This window comes from Suillus fuscotomentosus (genome assembly GCF_016647785.1).
Source record: "Suillus fuscotomentosus strain FC203 chromosome Unknown F5891scaffold_53, whole genome shotgun sequence".
Taxonomy (NCBI): Eukaryota; Fungi; Basidiomycota; class Agaricomycetes; order Boletales; family Suillaceae; genus Suillus; species Suillus fuscotomentosus.
In genome coordinates, this window is record NW_024539565.1 from 52,893 (window position 1) to 73,961 (window position 21,069).

Sequence of the window (21,069 nt, forward strand, 5' to 3'; positions counted from 1 at the left end):
CCCTGCAAGTTTGGGACTTCGTCACTGTCATCCGCCAGTTGTATGAATCTATTCACCCCCTGCGGCAGATCAAATTGAGTTAGTATTGGGCATAGGGATAGAAACCAACTTACTTTGCGTAGCTTAAGGGTGCGCTCCAACATACCAAAGAGTGAGGCCCATCGCGTGCGAATCCATTTCAAAAGCTCAAGCTTCGGCTCATTGACCTCGACACAACACTGTTGAAAAAAAGTGCGTGCTTGGGGAGATTTCCGAATCTGCGTAACAAGTGCGAGGGCTTTTCCTGCGGTGTCGGCAACCTCAAAATCAGTCGTTTCATCATCGTCATCTTCATCGGCCATGTTCTTGAGGAGCACGCTTGCTGGTGTGGGTGCGACCTCCTCGACAAAGTGTTTCGCAGCTAAGTGCAAGGCGTGCTCCATACAGCTGAATAGTAGACATCAATATATATAAATCACGATATTAAATAGTTCACTTACCGCACACGGTGTTCCCCAGCAATCCATTTCTTGCCGGAAGGGTCGATAGCAAGCGCGACGGTCTGAATTGCTGTGTCGTTGTTGGTAGCATTGTCAGCTGTAAACCATCCAACCTTAGTGCGGATGCCATAGTTATTGATAGTTTCAATCAGGATTCGTCCAATGTTGCTCCCACTGTGATTGCCGTTGATGATGGTGAATGCAAGCTGCTCTGTCTTCAACTCCCACTCATGAGGTTTCCCAGCTGGGGAGTCAATATAATGCGCGGTGACGGAGAGAAAAGGTACCCCAGGTTCAGAGGTCCATGAGTCGAACGTGATCGAAATCTTGCTATCAACTTGCTTAAGTTTCTCCTTGACACGTTGAACGGCAAGCTGCGCCCGTTCAAGAATTTCATCTCGAGTTTTGGTGTGGTGAGGAATATCCCTGTCTGAAAGGGAAGGCCGGAGGTATTGAAGGAGCCGGCGAAAGGGTCCCTTGTCAACGAGTTGGAATGCCTATCTATGGCATGAACATCCTAAGTCACGATTACAAAAAAAAACACTCACCTCGTCCTCAGACACGATAAGCTCAACAATGTAATCCATTAGACCGGTCTTGGTGAATTCAGGAATTTTAGGCGTGAGGGAGGCATCTAACGTTTTCTGCAAGTCGTCGGTTGCTTTGCAGTTAGGAGGTATCGCCCGATCATGCATCTTGATACCTCGTTCTTTGCAGCGGTCGCAGTATATTGGAAAGTGACACTTCGCATTTCGAGCGATATGGGTGCGGTGAGTCGAAACACTGCCTTTGAAAAAGCACTGATTGGTGGGTACATCATTGGCTCTTGAATTGACAAAGTTAGTTATGTGTGTGACGTTCAAAGTAAAAGTAAAAACATACCTGCATATCTCGCACCACCAGCCATCTTCGGGTTCTTGGGTGTGCGGATTGATGCGTCCCTTCTCCTGAGTAAATACTACCTTCAAATCCCCACTGCGCTCCTCTTTCTTCTTATGCTTGCGATCCTCACGGTCCTTGTCTCCAAATACCTTGGTCCGCTCGTAAGCTTCCTCCCCGTCATTGTCTTCGGCCTCTTCTTCATCATCTGAACAATCCTCTAGTGCAGGAGGTTCGTCGTCATCGTCATCATGGTGACGGACCAGACGGGACCCACGTTGCACTCGCTTGGGTGCAGGCTGTCCTTGGGGAGGCGCTGGAGCCACTCGTTTGGCTGGAGTCGTGTTGCCAGCATCGCGGATTTTTTCTGTCGGTTTAACAGCTCGGCCTGAGCGAGACACAAAGGCAGTTAGCTTGCCATTGGATGCAGGAGGTGGAGGTGGAGGAAGCATGGGCGTGTCATCGTCAGGATCATTGTACCAATCGATGGCACTAGCATCCTTGAGTTGGCCGTCAGATCCAAGTGCGCACGACATTTGTGCAGCAAGGAGGGTGAAGATTGAACCTGTAGTAAGTAGCTCATTTATTCCAAATTTTATGATAAGAGATCAAAAAAATGACGCACCTTGAACATCCTGTTGCCATGCAATTACTTGGTGTTGAAGCTTGAAGTACCAGAACGAGAAACCTGAGAATATGTTCTGAAAATAAAGACCATTGAAGTCTGAATAAAGATTAACATTTGTTTAACATTAGGCTTACCAGAACATCGAGTAGATTACCAGGGAAGTCAGATCTCGCCAATGGAAATGTGTTGGGTGTTTTGGCTGCGAAGTCCGATCCGCTATTGATTGTCCCGAGATCGATCGACATGCCGGTTGCCAGAAGATCAGAGCAGATATATTGGTGGATCATGCAAAGAATATGAGAACACGTTCAGACGGGTTCGAACGGGTTCGAACGGGTTCACAGTATTCAGGCAGCAGCCGAACGCTGAACTTAATAATCAGTTCGGTCCTTATACTATTTCGAACCCAGGACCGAACCCACGGTCCGGTCCGGGAGGGTTCAGGTCCGAACCGAAGTTCAGAACCGGACTGCGGCATCACTACTAAAGGGGAAGCAGGTGCAGCGGAGATCTAGAGGTACGCGCTTCAGCGAAGCGCGAGAAAGCGCAGGTGCACGCAAGGTACGAAGGCGCGGGAACGCGCGCGCGTATTAGCGCGAAGCGCGGGAAAGCGCGCGCGTGTAAGCGGAAATAAGAGAGACTAAACTTATGTGAAGATATAAGCAAGATAAAGGATGTGAGATGTGTTGTGCTAATGAATAGATTGCTACTGCGACTTTCTAAGTAGTAAGTACTAGGTAAAGTTGGGTGAAAAGTAAGGTAAATAATAGTATGTACTGCTGGCGCTTATATAGCGCGCCTAAGCGCGCTCATGCGGAGCCGAAGCGCTACCGAGTAGGTATGTAAAAATATATATGAGTGAGAAACTATGATAAAAATAAAGGTGGAACTATGCTAATAAAGGAAATGGAATATACGCACTAGGGAGCTTGGTGGACAGTGGATGGATGCATCTGGATGGCTGGCGCTATAGGGCGCGCAAGCGCGGGAACGCGCGCGCGCGTATACATCGTGAAGCGTGGGAATGGTGCGCGCATGGCGCGCGTTGCGTGGGAAAGCTGCGCCTCATATAGAGATAGCTGCGGGTAGCGCACAGAGTAATGCTATGAGTTCGTGCTGTATACTCCTTGGTGAAAACTACCATATCACGCCATGAGAGGCATGATTCTCTACAGCGTAGCGTCTTTTACCATCCCATCCAGGATACATTACCTTCACCTCATCTAAAAAGGCGCTGTAATTATCTACTGCCGCTTCTGGCATGCCTCCCCATAGTTCTCGATCATCGCGCGCAAGGTAGCGGATAATACCTTTGATGCGGTCGAGTCCTTGGAGTCCTGCTTCATCAGCTAGCTGCTCATAGGTGTCAATAAACTCGGCGAGGTTGTCTGTAGTGCCATTGAACTTGGGCGCGTTTGCTGTGCCACGGATGGGCAATCTATAAGGCATTGAGGCGTGAAAAGGCGCAGGTGCGCGCGAGGCGTATAACAGGTGCGTGCGTAAGGCGCAGAGGCGTGGGAAAGCGCGCGTGCAAGGCGCGAGAATGCGTGACTAGAAACTGGTTAGCTTTTGAATATGCAAAGAGATTGACCTTTATGTGTTAAATAGTGTGAAGTGCGAGAAAGGTGCGCGCGCGAGGCGCACAGGCGTGGGAATATTGCGCGCGCGCAAGGCGCGAGAATGCGTGACTAGAAAATGATTAGCTTTTGAAATGCAAAGATATTGACCTGTATGCGCGAAATGCGCGGAACTAGATCTTGCTGACTGCTCCCCTCGCGGTGGGCTCCAGTTGTAGAAACAACAATACTGAGTGGAACAAATGATGCTTCTGACAGTATCTATAAAAAGTTGTGAGGTCGCGCGTTGCCTAGTCTGCGTTACTTGAGGAGACAAGTGCGTTCGACCCTAGGGGAAGCGAGTGCTGCGAAGATCTAGAGGTACGCGCTTCAGCGAAGCGCGAGAAAGCGCAGGTGCGCGCAAGGCGCGGGAACACACGCGCGTATTAGCGCGAAGCGCGAGAAAGTGCGCGTGCATATGCAGAAACAACAGAGAGGTTAGACTTAAGTGATGATATGATACTAGATAAGAGAAGAGAGATGCGAGGTGTAAACAGATAGAGTTCTACTATGTTCTGCTAAGTAGTAAGTAAGTAGTAATAAGTAAATGGGAGGTAAAGTAAGGTAAAGTGTAGTATGTACTGCTGGCGCTTATATAGCGCGCCTAAGCGCGGTCATGCGGAGCCGAAGCGCTACCGAGTAGGTATGTAAAAATATATATGAGTGAGAAACTATGATAAAAATAAAGGTGGAACTATGCTAATAAAGGAAATGGAAATATACGTACTAGGGAGCTTGGTGGACAGTGGATGGATGCATCTGAATGGCTGGTGCTATAGGGCGCGCAAGCGCGGGAACGCGCGCGCGCGTATACATCACGAAGCACGGGAATGGTGCGCGCATGGCGCGCGTTGCGTGGGAAAGCTGCGCCTCATATAGGAATTGCTGTGGACAGTACACAGAGTGGTGCTGCGAGTTGGTGCTGTATACTCCCTTAGTGGAAACTGCCATATCACGCCATGAGAGGCATGAGTCTCTACACCGCGCTTAGGCGCGCTATATAAGCACCAGCAGTACATACTATTACTTACTTTTCAACTAACTTTCGAACCTACTTTTACCTTACTGAACTTTCCACTTTACTATACTTTCCACCCACTATCTACCTGGAAGAACATAGTAGAAATCCATTTTGTCTGCACTTTGCACCTCTCTTCACTTGTCTTACATCATATTATCACTTAAGCTTAGTCTCTCTATCATTTTCCACACGCGCACACGCGCTTTCCCGCGCTTCGCGCTAATACGCGCGCGCATTCCCGCGCCTTCGTGCCTTGCGCGCACCTGCGCTTTCTCGCGCCTTGCTTCAGCGCGTACCTCTAGATCTTCACTGCACTCGCTTCCCTTTAGGGTCGAACGCGCTTGTCTCCTCAAGTAACGCAGACTAGGCAACGCACGACCTACAACATTTTTTTAGATACAGTTTGGAGCATCATTTGTTCCTCTCTGTATTGTTGTTTCTACACCGTGGCCTTGTTTTGCACCAGCAGACCCTTGTGGTGCTTCTCAGTGCACCTTCCAAGCCTCGTAGTCCTTGATAAACTGATTCTGACGTTTAGCAAATGATTTAATTGAAGTTTTTTGATCCAACTCTGCTTCTTCCATGAACATGTCCCAAATAATAGGTATCTGGATTGTGGGATGAATACAATGAATGAAATATAGAATAAAACAACTTACAGTGATGGGCCAGGCTGTCGTCGCAGCAAACTTGTATTCATCAGCCGTCAAGGACCCACCTGCAGGCTCTCCAACATGAAGCAGCAGCTTTCCAGCCCAGAGTGGGGCTTTGAATGTACTGAGAAAGATGTGCATTAAATCAAGCTCGCGAGTTTTTGTCTAAGTAGAGGTGCAAAGGGCTAGAGTCAAGATCGATTGCGTGTACCACTGAGTCTTAATAATTCCTGCAAGGTCCATATTAGCTCATTCATTGTTAAAGTAAATATGATGACACACCAAGTAATAAATTGTGCATTGGATCAATGATTGTCTGTCGCACAAGATCAAAATATGGGAGCTGTGCAAGTTTGGTCCAACGGACACCATGTTTGTCAAAGAAGGTGTTATGTTCATCTTGTGTTTTGAGGGCTTTCTCTTGGAAACATCGACGTCAATGTTCTTCACCGTTGCATGAATCAAATTCTATTTTATGGTTAGTTCAAAACTGTAAGCTACCAGTGAAATCGAAGGCACATACCATTATGTAGAGACTCATCAGAGAAAAGTTCATCCTGGGTTATTTTGCACTTAGGGCACGGAGAATTCTTGTGACTGTGATCGGCAAAGCCACACATCTTACACATGGCTGGATGGTCGCATACAACACCTAGGAGTACAACACGAACTCTTCGACCTAGAAAATATATGTTAGTGTGCCAAATGGTCAAACACTGTTAGGACTAACCTTCTGGGTGCCCTGGGGTATGATAGATGACACCTTCCTTGTAGAGCTGGAGCAAATTGTCGACAACAAGTCGCAGATAGTTTTGGAGCTGAGTGCCGGTTGGTTCGGTAGGTCCAAGTGTCATGAACGATACCAAAAGGTTCTTGGCATGATATCTAAAGACATGAATATAAGATATGAAACAAGTTAGTGGCAACTCACCTTAGTGCCCTAGGAAGGTTTGAAACACATAATGATAAGACACCAGAGGAATGGCTTGGCCCATAGATGCTGGTCTTACATCCAAATCTTGGAATAAAATTTAATCAGTTGTCACATCAAGAATATTGTGTGGGTAATTACATACCAGTCAAGGCTTATGGTGACACCAATGCGAAGCTCCTGTGAGGTTTCCATCCCAGAAAAGAAGGGTGCTTGATCTGGGCCCTGGATGGTGCACCATACCTCACCATCTGAGATATCATGAAGCTCCCCTGGTTTGACCGTGCATGATTGCCAGGATTCACATGCCACCTCATTACCTCCATGTGCAAGAAAATTCACAAGTAAGGAAGATGGTACCTGGATAGGTGCTGCACACACTGGAGGAGGGCACTGAGCTAGTGATGTCTCAGCTCCAAGCTGCATTTTTCAGAAAATAAGCATAACATGCTGAATAAAATTCCTAAATTCATGAAAATATTTATGGACATAGATTGAGCCAAAAGCCGGGAGGCATCTAAGGGGAATTTGTACTGTGATGCATCATTGTCTTGCTATGAAGCAGCTCAGAAAATGGCTCAAAATTTAAGCCATTTGCTGAGCTGCTTTATAGCAAGACAATGATGCATCACAGTACAAATTCCCCTTAGATGCCTCCCGGCTTTTGGCTCAATCTATGTCCATAAATATTTTCATGAATTTAGGAATTTTATTCAGCATGTTATGCTTATTTTCTGAAAAATGCAGCTTGGAGCTGAGACATCACTATGCTGAGCTTTGCAGCCTGTTACCATCCGGAAGAGCCTATTGGAGACTGGTTTGAATAGCCAGCTATCACAGTTGGAACACAGTGTGTTAGTGGGTATATCTGTAGGGAAAATACAGTGACAATGACTGCAGACTGGATAAATAGTAAAACAGTTATTGTCACAGTAACATGGCGTGAGCCTCCAGCTACCGATATGCCCTCTGCCACCTTGCACGGCAATGACACGATACCCGGGCCTTTAGGCCTTGATGACAGATGATGATAGATAGAAGCCTGGAAGATGCTGGCTTAGATAAGTGGTCTGGACCGCATATGATGACATAGGTCTAGAAGACCTATTTATGATATCAAGATAGAAGGCAAGCCTCATGGTTGCCTCATGCACTGATAGAAGGACGCCTCGCGGTCCTTATCATAGATAGAAGCCTGCCTCATGCATGGTATCTCTGACTCGATAGATAAGCAGATTAGAACCCAGCTTCAAGCTGAGCTTAGATATGATAGAGTAGCCTTATATAAGGTCAACGATTAAAGTAGATGTTCCTCACTTCAATCTTACTGGGTTTTACCTTGAACTCCTTGTCTTGCTAAAGCTACTTGCTCGACATTCGATCTGTACCTTCAGAAGGACTTGAGACCCCTTCTGCCTGTAACTGCTACCATCGCTCACCTCCGCTAGCATATGCAACTCTTGCTTGTCTGTAAGAGCCAACCTTGGACTCTCAGCATGAGGTATCACTGTCGTGATCATCACTGTTAGATCATCCCAGTCCGCACACAACTCATCATCATAACAGTCATGGAGATCAAGGCGGTGAATAACAGTGTTGAGAGTTGTAGGAAGAGGCTGTGTGGGATGAAGAATGCCTAGAGAGAAGAGAATGGTGGTAACACAATGAAGAATCAGAGCACAAGCACAAAAAGAAACATGATGCTTCACATGTAGAATAGCCACCATGATGATAATGATACATCCGAACCAGTCTGGATGAGCATCTTGATATACCTGATGTGGATTGAGTGGCACTTTGAACTCGCTTCTTGGCGTGATCTGCACCTGATCCACAGGTGCATGCTGACTGTTGGAGGGGGCAACCTATACATTGGGGATGACCTCTGCATCCAAATCTTCATCGTGTCGTTCTGTATGGAGAAGTGGGTCACAGTGGACCTCATCACCTGTGTCAGGGTCATCATATAACTCAAGAGAGTCTTCTTGGGGAGGCTGGGACTCAGACTGTAGGGTATTACGGATCACTTCATCTTCTTCACATTGAACCATCATATGCATACTGCTGGCCTTCTGCCGTGGGGGCTTCGCGGCAGGTAACTGAGTTTGGCAAGGGACAAGGGTAGGACGAGATTGTGCAAGAGAGATCTGGTGACTGCTGGCAAGTAGAACAGGTGTGGTATGTGTCACTAAGAGTGTCACAGTGTGGGCTTCAGGGGAAACCCGAAGATATTTAGATGGTAGAGATTGTGTGGCTTCCGACGAGGTTGAGTGCTGAAGATGTTGGGATGATAATGGTATGGGGTCATGAGAAGATAGTGTTGGTGTAGGTGATTCTCGCTGGGGATATTCAGTGTTGATCTACATAGATTTGTAGCTATCCATGCTTAAAAACTTGAAGTTAGTATGATGCTACAGGTATATATGTACATATATCACAATTCACAAGGGTGACGGTGTATAGGTGAAATTTTTCTGAATATCGGACTCTTCACTGTGTGATATAGCTGATCCTAAAGGCGATACCTGTGCATTACCAGGAAGAATAGCACCACATGAACCACTCATTCAGAATGAGGAGACATGAGTTGAAGTGCCAACATGGGTATGAGCAGTTGATACCACCCCACGAGGGAGTCGTGGCATCGCACGTCCACATTGAACAATAGGGGGGGGGAGCTGGACCTCTAGCACGGCCTCTCTGTGCAATAGCAGACTGGCTGAGGTTCTAGGTTCAGCGGTGATTGTTGCATAGATAACTCGGGGTGTACTGGTCACCTTCAGCGGATGTTGCACCCTTACAAACGGTGCAATTGCACCAAACAAGATGTTGGCTTAAGAGTGTGCTTGGATTTATGGTCTAAATAGTTTGAACTTGCATTAGATGACAGCTATCAAACAGAAAAAGTGTGCAACTTACCGACATGTTGCAGGATCATGGAGATGGTAGTAAGAAAGAGGGAGGCACGTAAAGCAACTTGTGCCACGAGCAACGAGCTTAAGTCCCTTTGCCTCATGGTAAGTCATCTGGTCAGCTTGGTGCATATCTGACCTAAAGTTGGTTAGTGGTTCCCTTAAGTTAGCACACCAAGTAGAATGGGGGCAGTGTGGTCTATTTGCAGTAGATAGCAGCTACATGAGGCTACATGATGCTGAAATGAGGCAGCATACTCGACGATCTGGAGAGCCTGCATACTGACAAGTGATTGATGAAGAAGAAACCTGGTGTAGTTGTAGTGTGTGACTAAGTCTTTGTACACATGATTACTTCACCTAATCAGGCCTACTAACACTAATATTAACCAAAGGCTAAATGTAGTGATTGGTCAGGTTCCACCATGGTCACCTTGTACAGTCATGGACAAGTAAACTCGACAATTTTCGCAGCTGCTCAAGATAATTTTTTTGGGCCAAACTGAGGCCAGATTTGAACTCAGGAAGCCAAAATACATCTAAAAACACTCCTTTGAAAAATTTCCCATGAGGTTTTGGGTTGGCCAAAATTTTGAGCAATTTGAGCGATGTTGTGTACCCCTTTGGGGGTCTGCGAGGACTGTGAGAGTGGCCCAAGGTACCCTCTGCACCAGAATTTGGTCGGAATCATTTGTGTACAGCTTTATTTCACCTCTTTGTAGTTGAAAGTAAGTCATAAAAAGGAATAATTATGACATTTTGGGGCATAGTGGAGGCAATGATATCAATACTTACTGACTTTTTAGTGCTGAAATTACTCAAGATTTTGTTGACATTTTAATGGAATCATGTGCAGGACCTCTAAAGGAAGCGATTGGCATATTTTTCATGAATTTAGGAATTTTTTCAGGTGTTGGCCAAATTTTTGGCCTCCAAAACCCTTATATGGTGGTTTTATAAGAATCTACTCATGCAAATCAGTTGCTTTGGTCCTCAATGAATGGGTTCTGCACTAAAAATAAATTTCTGGTTATTTGTGGCAGCAGGAAAAATCAATCTTTGGCACCATCCAGATTTGTGGAGTTTGCCTGTCTATGACTGTACCACAAGGTCACTATCACCCCATAATTGTGGCTGAAGTGTACCCAAACATTGAACCCATGGGAAAAAACCAAACAAATCACAGCCACATTATTGTGCTACACCACACAGTGAAGAGAAACTCTGTTTCATTTTGCAAAACATTGTATTGTCTGTGTTTGAGCTCTACCTACCTTACTAGTAACTTTCTTTGGTGTGCTGGAGGGCGAAAAGTATAATTAGGTGAAGCCAGCACTACAGGAGATGCTTTCTCTCAAGGGCCTATTTCTCTATGCCATTACATTATTGCTAAATTGCCAATTGCCCCACTCGTGATCAGTAATAACATTTCTTACAAAATTAGCTTCCTCCTTTGTTCCCACCACCTCTCTGTTACTTCATTCAGTTCCAATAAACACTTATCTTCAAGCCTGAGGTACTCATTAGGATGAGTGGTGACAAGCTTTTCATTGAAGTCTCGAGGAAAGCAGATGTTTTCTCGTCCATGACCTCGTGACAGTGCAACATATACATTGAATGGTGTAAGTTCTCCACTTGGTGGTTGTGCGATATCAATAATTGTGTTGCTGATTGTTTGACCCTGTGATTGGTAGTCTGTAAATGCATATGCTGGTGTTAATGGCAGTTGCATCTGCATCACAACTTCTTCACGGCCACCAATCATAGTACAAAATGTCTATTGCATGGAGACCAATGGCAGAATACCAGAATCCAGATTCTCCAGAACTTTGGCTTTGGTACGGTTCAACTTGATGAGAACATATGCTGGAGGATAACACAGCTCCATGACAGCATTTCTCGATGAAAAGTTCGACTTGCGCTTGTCCAACACAATTTCCACTACTTCTCCTCTTGCCCCATTTGCAACATCCAGATCAGTTTCGATGTTTAAGGTGACCATCACCTTCATGCCCACTGCCAGCTCAACCACATTGGGTAGTGATGCATGTTCATCCTGTTTCATTTGTTTCCCTACATGCTTCATAGCCACTGCGAATCTTTCAGCCAGTGTAAGTTGCCGTTGTAGGTTTACAACTCAGTGTGGTGCTATATGCTCCAAACTGATATCATTATGTTGTAGGTCGTCCAACACCTAGTCTGCTATACTTGCGGAACAAGTGCATTTGACCCTAGGGGAAGCTAGTGCAGCAAAGGTCAAGAAATGAGTGCCAAAGGTGCTGCTTAGCAGCCAATGTGAAGTGCAGGAAAGCAGCGGGTGCGCATGCAGGAACAAAACGGTGGCTGATAGCCAAAGGCATGGGAAGGTGCGGCTGCAAAGCAGCTGCAGCACAGGTGGTTTGGATGATAATAGAGATGATAGATAATAGAAATAGACATAAAGCGGTGTAGAGAATCATGCCTCTCATGGTGTGATATGGTAGTTTTCACTAAGAAGTACATAGCACGAACTCATAGCATCACTCTGTGTACTATCCACAGTGATTCCTATATGATGCGCAGCTTTCCCACGCAATGCGCGCCATGCGCGCACCATTCCCGTGCTTCGCGATGTATACGCACGTGCGCTTTCCTGCGCTTGCGCGCCCTTTAGCGCCAGCCATCCAGATGCATCCATCCACTGTCCACCATGTTCTCTAGTGCGTATATTTCTATTTCTCTCATTGCATATTATTCCATCTTTATTTTTATCATGGACTCTCACATACATATATATATTTTTACATACCTACTTGGTAGCGCTTCAGCTCCGCATGACTGCGCTTAGGCGCGCTATATAAGTGCCAGCAGTACATACTATTACTTTACTTACACTTTTCACCCAACTTTACTTTTGACTTGAGTACCACCCACTATTTACCTAGCTGAACATAGTAGAAATCTATTTGTCTGCACTTTGCACCTCTCTTCACTTGTCTTACATCTTATCCTCACTTAAGCTTACTCTTTCTCATTTCTGCACACACACGTGTGCTTTCCCGCGCTTCGCGCTAATACGCGCGCGCGTTCCCACGCCTTCGTACCTTGCGCGCTGTAGAGACTCGTGCGTCTCATGGTCTGATATGGCGCTTTACACTAGGAAGTACATAGCATGAACTTGTAGCGTCACTCTGTGCACTACCCACAGCTATCTCTATATGACGCGCAGCTTTCCCGCGCACCATTCCCGCGCTTCGTGATGTATACGCGCGCGCGTTCCTGCGCTTGCGCGCCCTATGGCGCCAGCCATCCAGAAGCATCCATCCACTGTCCACCAAGCTCCCTAGTACGTATATTTCCATTTCCTTTATTAGCATAGTTCCACCTTTATTTTTATCATGGATTCTCACTCATATATATCTTTACATACCTACTTGGTAGCGCTTCGGCTCCGCATGACCGCGCTTAGGTGCGCTATATAAGCGCCAGCAGTACATACTATTAGGAAGGGACTTTTATCTCCCAATTACTAGTTATCACTTACTTACTACTTAGCAGAATATAGTAGAAGTCTATTTGTCTATACTTCGCATCTCCCTTCTCTTTTCTTGCATTATATTATCACTTGAGTCTAGTCTTTATCATTTTCCGCATACGCGCGTGTTCCCGCGCCTTGCGCGCACCTGCGCTTTCTCATGCTTCGCTGAAGCGCGTACCTCTAGATCTTGGCTGCACTCGCTTCCCCTTTAGGGTCGAACGCACTTGTCTCCTCAAGTAATGCAGGCTAGGCAACGCACGACCTTCAACTATTATAGATACAGCTAGGAGCATTATTTGTTCCTCTCTGTATTGTTGTTTCTACAGCGCACCTGCGCTTTCTCGCGCTGCGCTTCAGCGCATACCTCTAGATCTTTGCTGCACTCACTTCCCCTTTAGGGTCGAACGCACTTGTCTCCTCAAGTAATGCAGACTAGGCAACACTTGACCTATGACATTTTTAGATACAGTTAGGAGCATCTTTTGTTCCTCTCAGTATTGTTGTTTATACAGCGGAACAGTAACAGACATGGTGCGGGCGGTAAATGGATATGGATTGCCAATAGCTACCAACTGTAGGCTAATGGGAGTTGCTACTGGAACATCCAGAAAACCAGCTACTGAAGGATATGTACTACTGCCACTTAAGTAGGGCACTAAGCACTGTCATGCGGAACCGAGCTGATGCGCTACTGAGTAAGGTATGTAAAGCTATATGTAAATAAAGGTGGTGCAATGCAGAAATGGTCTGATATGTAAATATAATCATAGAATAACATATCATTGGGTTGGTTGGACATGGACAGATGGTGCGAAACGTCAGCTGATGAAGCACGAGAAAGCGCAGCTGTGCGCACGCACAGGAAAGCTGCACTTCACATAGTAAAGCAATAGGATGCTGAGGGATACTGCAAAAATAGCCTCTATGAGGCTACAAGGACTTCCAGTCCTACACCGTTTTGGGCGTGTGTGCTGTGAATGTGGAGTTGGTGGACTTGGGAAGGCATGTTAGGTGCCAGTTGTAGCATGCACGTGGTGTAGGGATTCATTTCTGGCTGGGCTGGTAGAGACTGTTTTTACCTTACCTTATGTTGGCACTTTTGTAGCTTACATAAGCAAGTTATCTTTTCACTAGTTACCAGTATAAGTCTGAGAGATCAGCAAGTTTTCATGATATTTCCTCTCCTCTGAGCCTTGAGCCTGGCCCAGAAACCCTTTAGGGTCGAATAGCAGCTAGGTTCTGCAAGACCCAACATTGTTCAGACTCACCATCTGAATTGTTGTACCTTCAGCAGGAAGTATGGTGTCTGCTATTACTGATGCAGGAGGTGCAGAAATTGTTGCTGGGTGCGAAAGTGCTGGGCATGAAGATGTTGGTAGTGGCATGGTGAGTGAAGACATTGATGACAGTTGTGGAAGGCACAGGTATAGCTGGGGTATGGGTAAGAGCACAGGTCTTAGAATCCTGACCCATACCCATACCCCAGTAGTACCTGTACCCATGACCCATGCAGGTTACCCATACCCGTGCAAATCCCTAACTACAAGCTTGCCTATGTTGAAGAACAATGGGACACTCAAGATGTTATGGATGGGAGGGTTCACCTTGAGGCTGTGGTAAGTAGTACTTGTTCCGTTATCCTTCTCATACTTACATTTATATTTTGACAAGTATTATAAACCACCAGCTCAGGCACCTACCAAAGAGTCTGCTCTACCAACAAGACCCTCACATGAAAACCAGTATGGTGGTGCATGGATGCGCAAGACCATCAAGGTATGTCAAGCTGCAGACCAACTCGCTCATAATCCTCATCAAGAACTCGCCATGTACCTGTTTCACCACTGGAGGAAGCTGATGATATTGTCGAGTGGTGGGGAGTAGCTAATGTTTTTGATTCATTTTCTTGCTACTAAATCTATTTACTAGCTTCACTCACTACAATACCCTACACTCACACGCATCACACGGGACTATCTGCCTATTCAAGGCAGCTCTGTCCCCTCTGAACAGGCTTTCTCGAGTGGAGGAATCACTTCTACTGTGAGACGCAATGGACTTGCAGCATTGATGTTCAGCTTGCTGCAGTTGTTGAAGGCAGCATATAGGAATGGCCATGTTTCTGCAATGGTTGAGGCAGAAGCAGCTGTGTTGAATGTGTAGCTACAAGTACAAGTACTATATGTTTTTTCCACAAGCACAATATGTTTTTTTTTGCTCACTGTAAAAAAATTTCGGTGTAGAAACTACAATACAGTGAGCTGTGAATGAGGCTCCAGACTGTATCGATAAATGTTGTAAGGTTGCATGTTGCCTAGTCTGCTGTACTTGAGACAACAAGTGCATTCAGCCAAGGGGAAGTGAGTGCAGCAAGGATCTAGTAGTAGGTGCTACTGGTCGGCCAATGTGAAGCATGAGAAAGCACAGGTGCATGCGTAGCGCAGGAATGTGTGTGTGTATGCGGAAATGAGAGAGAATAAGAGTGAGTTTTTTTAAGTGATGATTAGACACTAGACAAGAGATGCGAGTGCGAGGTGAATACAAATAGATTTCAACTATGTTCTGCTAGGTAGTAAGTGGTAGAAAGTTAGGTGAGGTGAGGTTAGTTTCTAATATGTACTGCTGGCACTTATATGTGGCACCTAAGTGCTGTCATGCGGAGCCGAAGCACTACTGAGTAAGATATGTGAAGATATATATAAGTAAGGGCCCATAGTAAAAATAAAGGTGGAACAATATGCAAATAAGGGCAAATGGAAATATACGCACTAGAGGGCTTGGTGGACAGTGGATGGATGTGTCTGGATGGCTGGCACTATAGGGTGCTCAAACACAGGAAAGCATGCGTGCATATACATCATGAAGTGTGGGAAGTGTGTGCGCATGGCGTGCATTGTGCAGGAAAGCTGTGCCTCATATATGGATAGCTGTGGATAGCACAGAGTGATGCTGTAAGTTTGTGCAATGTACTTCCTAGTGAAAAGTGCCATATCATACCATGAGAGGCATGAGTCTCTACATCAGGTTTGGTTCATGTTCGAACCTCAAAATAACTGGACCGGACCTGACCAAACCATTTGCAAAGGTCCAGTTCAGAGTTCATTGAGTCTGGTAGAACCAGACCATGGCAGCACTACCCCTGAGGATGAAAGACCATGCAAGTGGGAAAGAAGTTGAGAGAGAAACAAGATTGAGAGGTGGGGAGAAACTCGCCCAGGTGGCTCTGCCCCCAGAAGACTGAGTCTGCACATGCAAGCACACAAGCATGGAGAGGGGTGGAGATATCAAGGGAGGCATGCAGAATGTCGAGCATTTCAGAGGTGACTGGAGGGCATGAAGGGTGTCTTGAAGAGTCAGGTCTGAGACACTTTGCCAAGTGGAGATCATATTTCAAGCAAGTGCCACCAAGCCAAGGAGCCCCGTTTGAGATGTGCCAAGCATGAAGACTGAAGATGTCATTTGCAATGGCAGAGCCTGAGCAAGTACCCGCACGATGGGCTGCAAAGACGCACAGAATCCATTCGGGGACGGGCAGGGATGCAGGAAGGTTGATGGAGGAGCAGAAGGCCAAAAAACAATTCACACCACCTTGATATCCTTTGAGGGTCTCATGTTTCCAGGCCTGGCAAGTCACTGCATTGATTAAGGCATGCAGCACAATGAATAAGTCCATTATGGGTGAAGCTTAGATGAGATCAGAGAGAGAGGAATATATCATCGCCACATGACAAATATGAACAATGACATATATGAAAATTATGTACTACTATGGGTGCAAGCAGAAAAATTTGCGTAAATGGTGAGGAATACGGGGTGTGAAGGCAAACCGCTTAGCAGTACTGTGAACCCCATGAGAAGGAGCATCTGCTAGATTTTCTGCTGAAGGAACCCAAATAATGGAAAACCACATTGAAAACTCTTGGAACAAGAAGATGATGCAACAAAGGATGGAGTTCTGTTCTGAATTATGGGATATGCCTGCCTTGAAAGCCCCCACCACTCCTTGGTTGTCTGAACGAAGAATAAAGTAAGCATTATGAAAACCAGCCGAAATGACACAGCAGAGGCCCAGCTCAATGGCAACCATTTCTGCCCAACCAATATCCCAGCCCTCACTATGCCAACCCTCCAAAAGACAGGCATCTACAAAGATGGGAGCTGGATGAGGAGACGGGGGAGTCATAATAGACAGCCACACCAGGCGGATGAGAGATGGTCTTGCCACTAGATGATATCACTGGCAACAGAGGCAGGAACAGTGCAGAGTTTGAAGCATGAGGAAGAGACCGAGAACTTTGAGGCAAAGTGGTACAGGGAGGCAAGGTGTGAGTGGCCAGCAATGACATCTGTGGAGCAATGGTTGAGGGTGCCAATGAGGACTGCACACTCATGGGCAGATACCTTCACACTGGCAGCCCAACCAGAGAGGTGTTCAAGATATTTTACTTTCTTTTCTTGGGGGATGCAGACAGTCTTGGAAGCAAGGTCCCATTCAAAGCCGATGTACATAAATGAAGATGGCAAGAAAATCATGAAACTTTTCTGGAGACCACAGCCAGCCAAGATATTTTGCAATTGACCAAATAAGAGAGGTGTTGTATGGGAAAGTATACTCGCCTGAAGGAAGGTGTCCATCAGGATAACAAAGGAAAAGGAAGTCGTCTGCCCACTTGAGAATGTCCTTAATGGACTTGAACCAAAAGATGGCAACAATGGCATCTGCGCAACGGCCAAAAATGCCGGAGGAGCTTCAGCAACCAAAGCAGCAGCAGTGATCCACATGGACTTTGCTGTTCCAAGAAATACAGACGTGACAACAATCCTCTGGAGCTACAGGCATGTAGCAATGGGCAGCATCCACATCAAAGACCACAGCCTGTGAACCTGGAGGGGCAAGGGCAATAAGAAGGTAGCATTGTGCAAAGGTGCCCCAATCACATTTGAATGTGTCAAAATTGATTTCTGAGTTTATGGAGTGGATGAGTGGGTCACAACAAGGGAGGGAGTGGTCCTGAATGAGGCACTTCTTCTTCAGAGTTACCACAACACCCAAAGGAGCCATATGGTAGGGGCCGAAAAGGCGTTGAAGGTGAGGAATCTTGACTATAGGTGAAAGCTCTAAAAGCTAAAGGGTGCTCTACAGCAAGACCAGGATGCGAGACAACAACTCAACCCAAAGGACAACTACTGAGAGAAGTTCCTTGGTGATAAAATAGAGGGAAACTCTACAAGCTAGGCGGGCGCTAGCAGGCACGAGAAGGTAACGCGCGTGAAGGCATGCGTGAGCAGGAGGTTTGAGGGGCATGCGCGCATAGCGAAGGCGCGTTCCGAGCAATAAGAAAAGGGCTCCTTAAGGAGTAGTAGATGCGTGAGCATTGGTCAATGGAAAATTATAAACTGATTTCAAGCAAGGAGGTGCACTATACACCTTTGCAGTATACTGAGATAAGGGGAGAAGTAAGTACCAGAACCAAAAGAGCTCTCCCTCTATTTAAGAATAGAGATTATGCTATGTGGCGCTGTAGAAACAACAATACTGCTAGGAACAAATGATGCTCCTGACAGTATCTATAAATGTTGAAAGGTCGTGCGTTGCCTAGTCTGCATTACTTGAGGAGACAAGTGCGTTCGACCCTAAAGGGGAAGCGAGTACAACAAAGTTCTAGAGGTATGCGCTGAAGCGAGGCGCGAGAAAGTGCAGGTGCGCGCAAGGTACGAAGGCGTGGGAAAGCACGTGCGCGTGTGTGGAAATGAGAAAGAGTAAGCTTAAGTGAGGATAAGATGTAAGACAAGTGAAGAGAGGTGCAAAGTGCAGACAAATAGATTTCTACTATGTTCAGCTAGGTAAATAGTGGGTGGTACTCAAGTCAAAAGTAAAGTTGGGTGAAAAGTAAGTGAGTAATAGTATGTACTGCTGGCGCTTATATAGCGCGCCTAAGCGCGGTCATGCGGAGCCGAAGCGCTACCGAGTAGGTATGTAAGGATATATATGGGTGAGAGTCCATGATAAAAATAAAGGTGGAACACTATGCTAATAAAGGAAATGGAAATATACGCACTAGGGAGCTTGGTGGACAGTGGATGGATGCATCTGGATGGCTGGCGCTATAGGGCGCGCAAGCGCGGGAATGCGCGCGCGCGTATACATCGTGAAGCGTGGGAATGGTGCGCGCATGGCGCGCGTTGCGTGGGAAAGCTGCGCCTCATATAGGAATTGCTGTGGACAGTACACAGAGTGGTGCTGCGAGTTGGTGCTGTATACTCCCTTAGTGGAAACTGCCATATCACGCCATGAGAGGCATGAGTCTCTACAGCGCGCTTCCAAGCGCAGACCCGAACTAAGTAACCATATCAAATCTAAATATATCCTAAGTTTAAATAACTCTATATATGTAGGCGCGGACATCGGACCAAAGGTTCGTTAATTCAATGGAGAAGATAAGAATAGTGCACCAGTAAATCAACAAGGACATGGAATGGATGGATGGATGATAGGGGCGCGGAAGCCTAAAGGGACGCGCGCAAAAGGCACGAGTGAGGCACATACGTGGGGCGTGCATGCAAGAGCGCAAATGACTGGTCCTTCAGACAAGAGCTGGTGCATGTAGGAATTTTAGTGGATAATAAGGCCGTATATCCAGCATTGAGAGGCACGAGTCTCTACAGCATTAAAATTCTGCCAGATCATAACCAATTGAATATCTGCCAGCTGCAAGCTCTTTATCAATCTGAGAATTAATGAAATCAGCATGTTCAAGAGCCAAGTTATTGTTGGGAGGGAGAAAGTAGAAGAAATTGACGAGGAGACACCAAGACAGAACCCATTATGGAGGCCAAGAGGAACATCCCAAAAAACATCAAGAACACCCACAGCATCAAGAAGCTCCTCTCATTTGTCCCATAGGAGGTGGGTGGCAATGGGAAGGAGATCAAGAGGGGGCATGCAACTGGGTGTTGTGACCCGCTGATCCATTGCCATAGATGGAGCACTTGTGGGCGAATGGGCAGGGGTTCTTTGAGCAGCCTTTGACCTCATTGAACAGGAAGCAAAGCAGCTTGTTTGCAGATGAGCACCATTTCCCATCAGAGTGTTTTGTGATGAAAGTGTTGGAGGAGGACTTGCAATCGCGAGGGGAGTGCTTTCCTGTGCAGAACCAGCAGATGCCAATGACTTCAGAGGTGGCTCTAGTGACTGGTCACTCTGAGATGGGCATGGAGGCAGACATAGAGACAGATGACATGGTGGCATTAGCAGGTTTCGCAGAGGCACAAAAGGACTGGCTGCGAGTCACTTGGGCTTCCAGGGAAGCAATGCGAGAGGCAAGAGCAGAATTTGACTCGGCCTTGACATGCTCCAAGCAGCGAGAGAAAATTCATAGCTGGAAGACAGCTGGATTGAAGTCTGAAGAGTTGTTCACCCAGTGTTGACAAATCATGATGTCATAGCGAACATATGCAGCAAAATTGTGTTGAAAGTCGTGAGCAGACAGAATGCCCTCATAGTGCTTTCAGAATGAGGCTGCAATCTCAGTGTAGAAACAATAATACACTGAGGCACGAACAAGGCTCCAGACTGTATCTATAAATGTTGTAAGGTCACACATTGCCTAGTCTGCTATACTTGAGACAACAAGTGCATTCAACCCTAAAGGAGAAGCAAGTGCAGCAAGGATCTAGAGGTATGCGCTGAAAGCACTACTGGTTGGCCAATGTGAAGTGCGAGAAAGTGCAGGTGCGCGCAAGGCACGGGAATGCACATGTGTATTGCGCGAAGCGCAGGAAAGCGCATGTGTGTATTAGGGAACTGCACAGGTAAATCCCCGGGTATTGGAGGCCATACCCGCACCTGCACCCAGCAAAAACCCATACCCGCTCTGACGGGTACAGGTTTTTGGCAGGTACAACAAGCTCAGACCCTTACCCGCACCCGTGCAGGGTTTACCCGCAGGTACCATAGGTATTCACCACCAGTGCTTAGCACATATGTCCAGCACACGTCAGCAAATGCTGACGTGACTCGAACATATGTGGATGGCACAAGGAGTGGAGGCACAGGCAAATTTGCTGGTGCGTGCTGGGCATTCGTACATGGCGTCCGTCATGTCGGGAACGTTGGGAACTGCGAACAGTGGGCAACAACTCAGATCAGCATGGCTCTTGCCCAAATGAGGATTGACGGACTGACCAACTGCGAATGGTGGGCAATGACTCAGATCAGCATGGCTTTTGCTTGAATGAGGATCTACGGACTCGGACTCATGAGAGCGTGCACTGGATGCATGAGAGGGTGGATTGGAGCCATTAGAGAGGTGCGCAGGATGTACAAGAGGGTGTGCGCAATTTATGAGAGGGTGGAGGTCTGAGAGGTGCAAGAGGGTGTGCCGGATGTACAAGAGGGTGCATGGGATACGAGAGGGTGCACACAATGTATGA

The 21,069-nt window shown here is 46.6% G+C and overlaps 5 protein-coding genes across 5 annotated transcripts; 1 reads left to right on the forward strand and 4 right to left on the reverse strand.

Annotated features, from left to right (window-relative positions):
• Positions 1-6,001: 6,001 nt before the first annotated feature.
• Positions 6,002-8,192, reverse strand: F5891DRAFT_912674 (uncharacterized protein; the record flags this gene model as incomplete). The annotated part of the gene is given in 5 exon segments (XM_041373650.1): positions 6,002-6,161; positions 6,323-6,605; positions 6,974-7,108; positions 7,754-8,072; positions 8,091-8,192. Coding segments are annotated over 5 exon segments (999 nt in total), but the record flags the coding sequence as incomplete, so codon positions are not given.
• A 2,359-nt stretch (positions 8,193-10,551) lies between these two features.
• On the reverse strand, positions 10,552-10,851 carry F5891DRAFT_958392 (uncharacterized protein; the record flags this gene model as incomplete). The annotated part of the gene is made up of 1 exon (XM_041375563.1): positions 10,552-10,851. One exon carries the CDS (start codon positions 10,849-10,851, stop codon positions 10,552-10,554), a length of 300 nt encoding a protein of 99 aa, XP_041222213.1.
• Positions 10,852-15,769: 4,918 nt separating this feature from the next.
• On the reverse strand, positions 15,770-16,309 carry F5891DRAFT_958319 (uncharacterized protein; the record flags this gene model as incomplete). The annotated part of the gene is made up of 1 exon (XM_041375558.1): positions 15,770-16,309. The coding sequence occupies one exon, from the start codon at positions 16,307-16,309 to the stop codon at positions 15,770-15,772; it is 540 nt and encodes a 179-aa protein (XP_041222214.1).
• Positions 16,310-16,402: 93 nt separating this feature from the next.
• F5891DRAFT_958285 (uncharacterized protein) lies at positions 16,403-16,723 on the reverse strand (the record flags this gene model as incomplete). The annotated part of the gene is made up of 1 exon (XM_041375555.1): positions 16,403-16,723. One exon carries the CDS (start codon positions 16,721-16,723, stop codon positions 16,403-16,405), a length of 321 nt encoding a protein of 106 aa, XP_041222215.1.
• Positions 16,724-18,664: 1,941 nt separating this feature from the next.
• On the forward strand, positions 18,665-20,064 carry F5891DRAFT_983253 (uncharacterized protein; the record flags this gene model as incomplete). Its single annotated transcript, XM_041377303.1, has 3 exons — positions 18,665-18,801; positions 19,346-19,421; positions 19,618-20,064. The coding sequence occupies 3 exons, from the start codon at positions 18,665-18,667 to the stop codon at positions 20,062-20,064; spliced, it is 660 nt and encodes a 219-aa protein (XP_041222216.1).
• Positions 20,065-21,069: the final 1,005 nt, after the last annotated feature.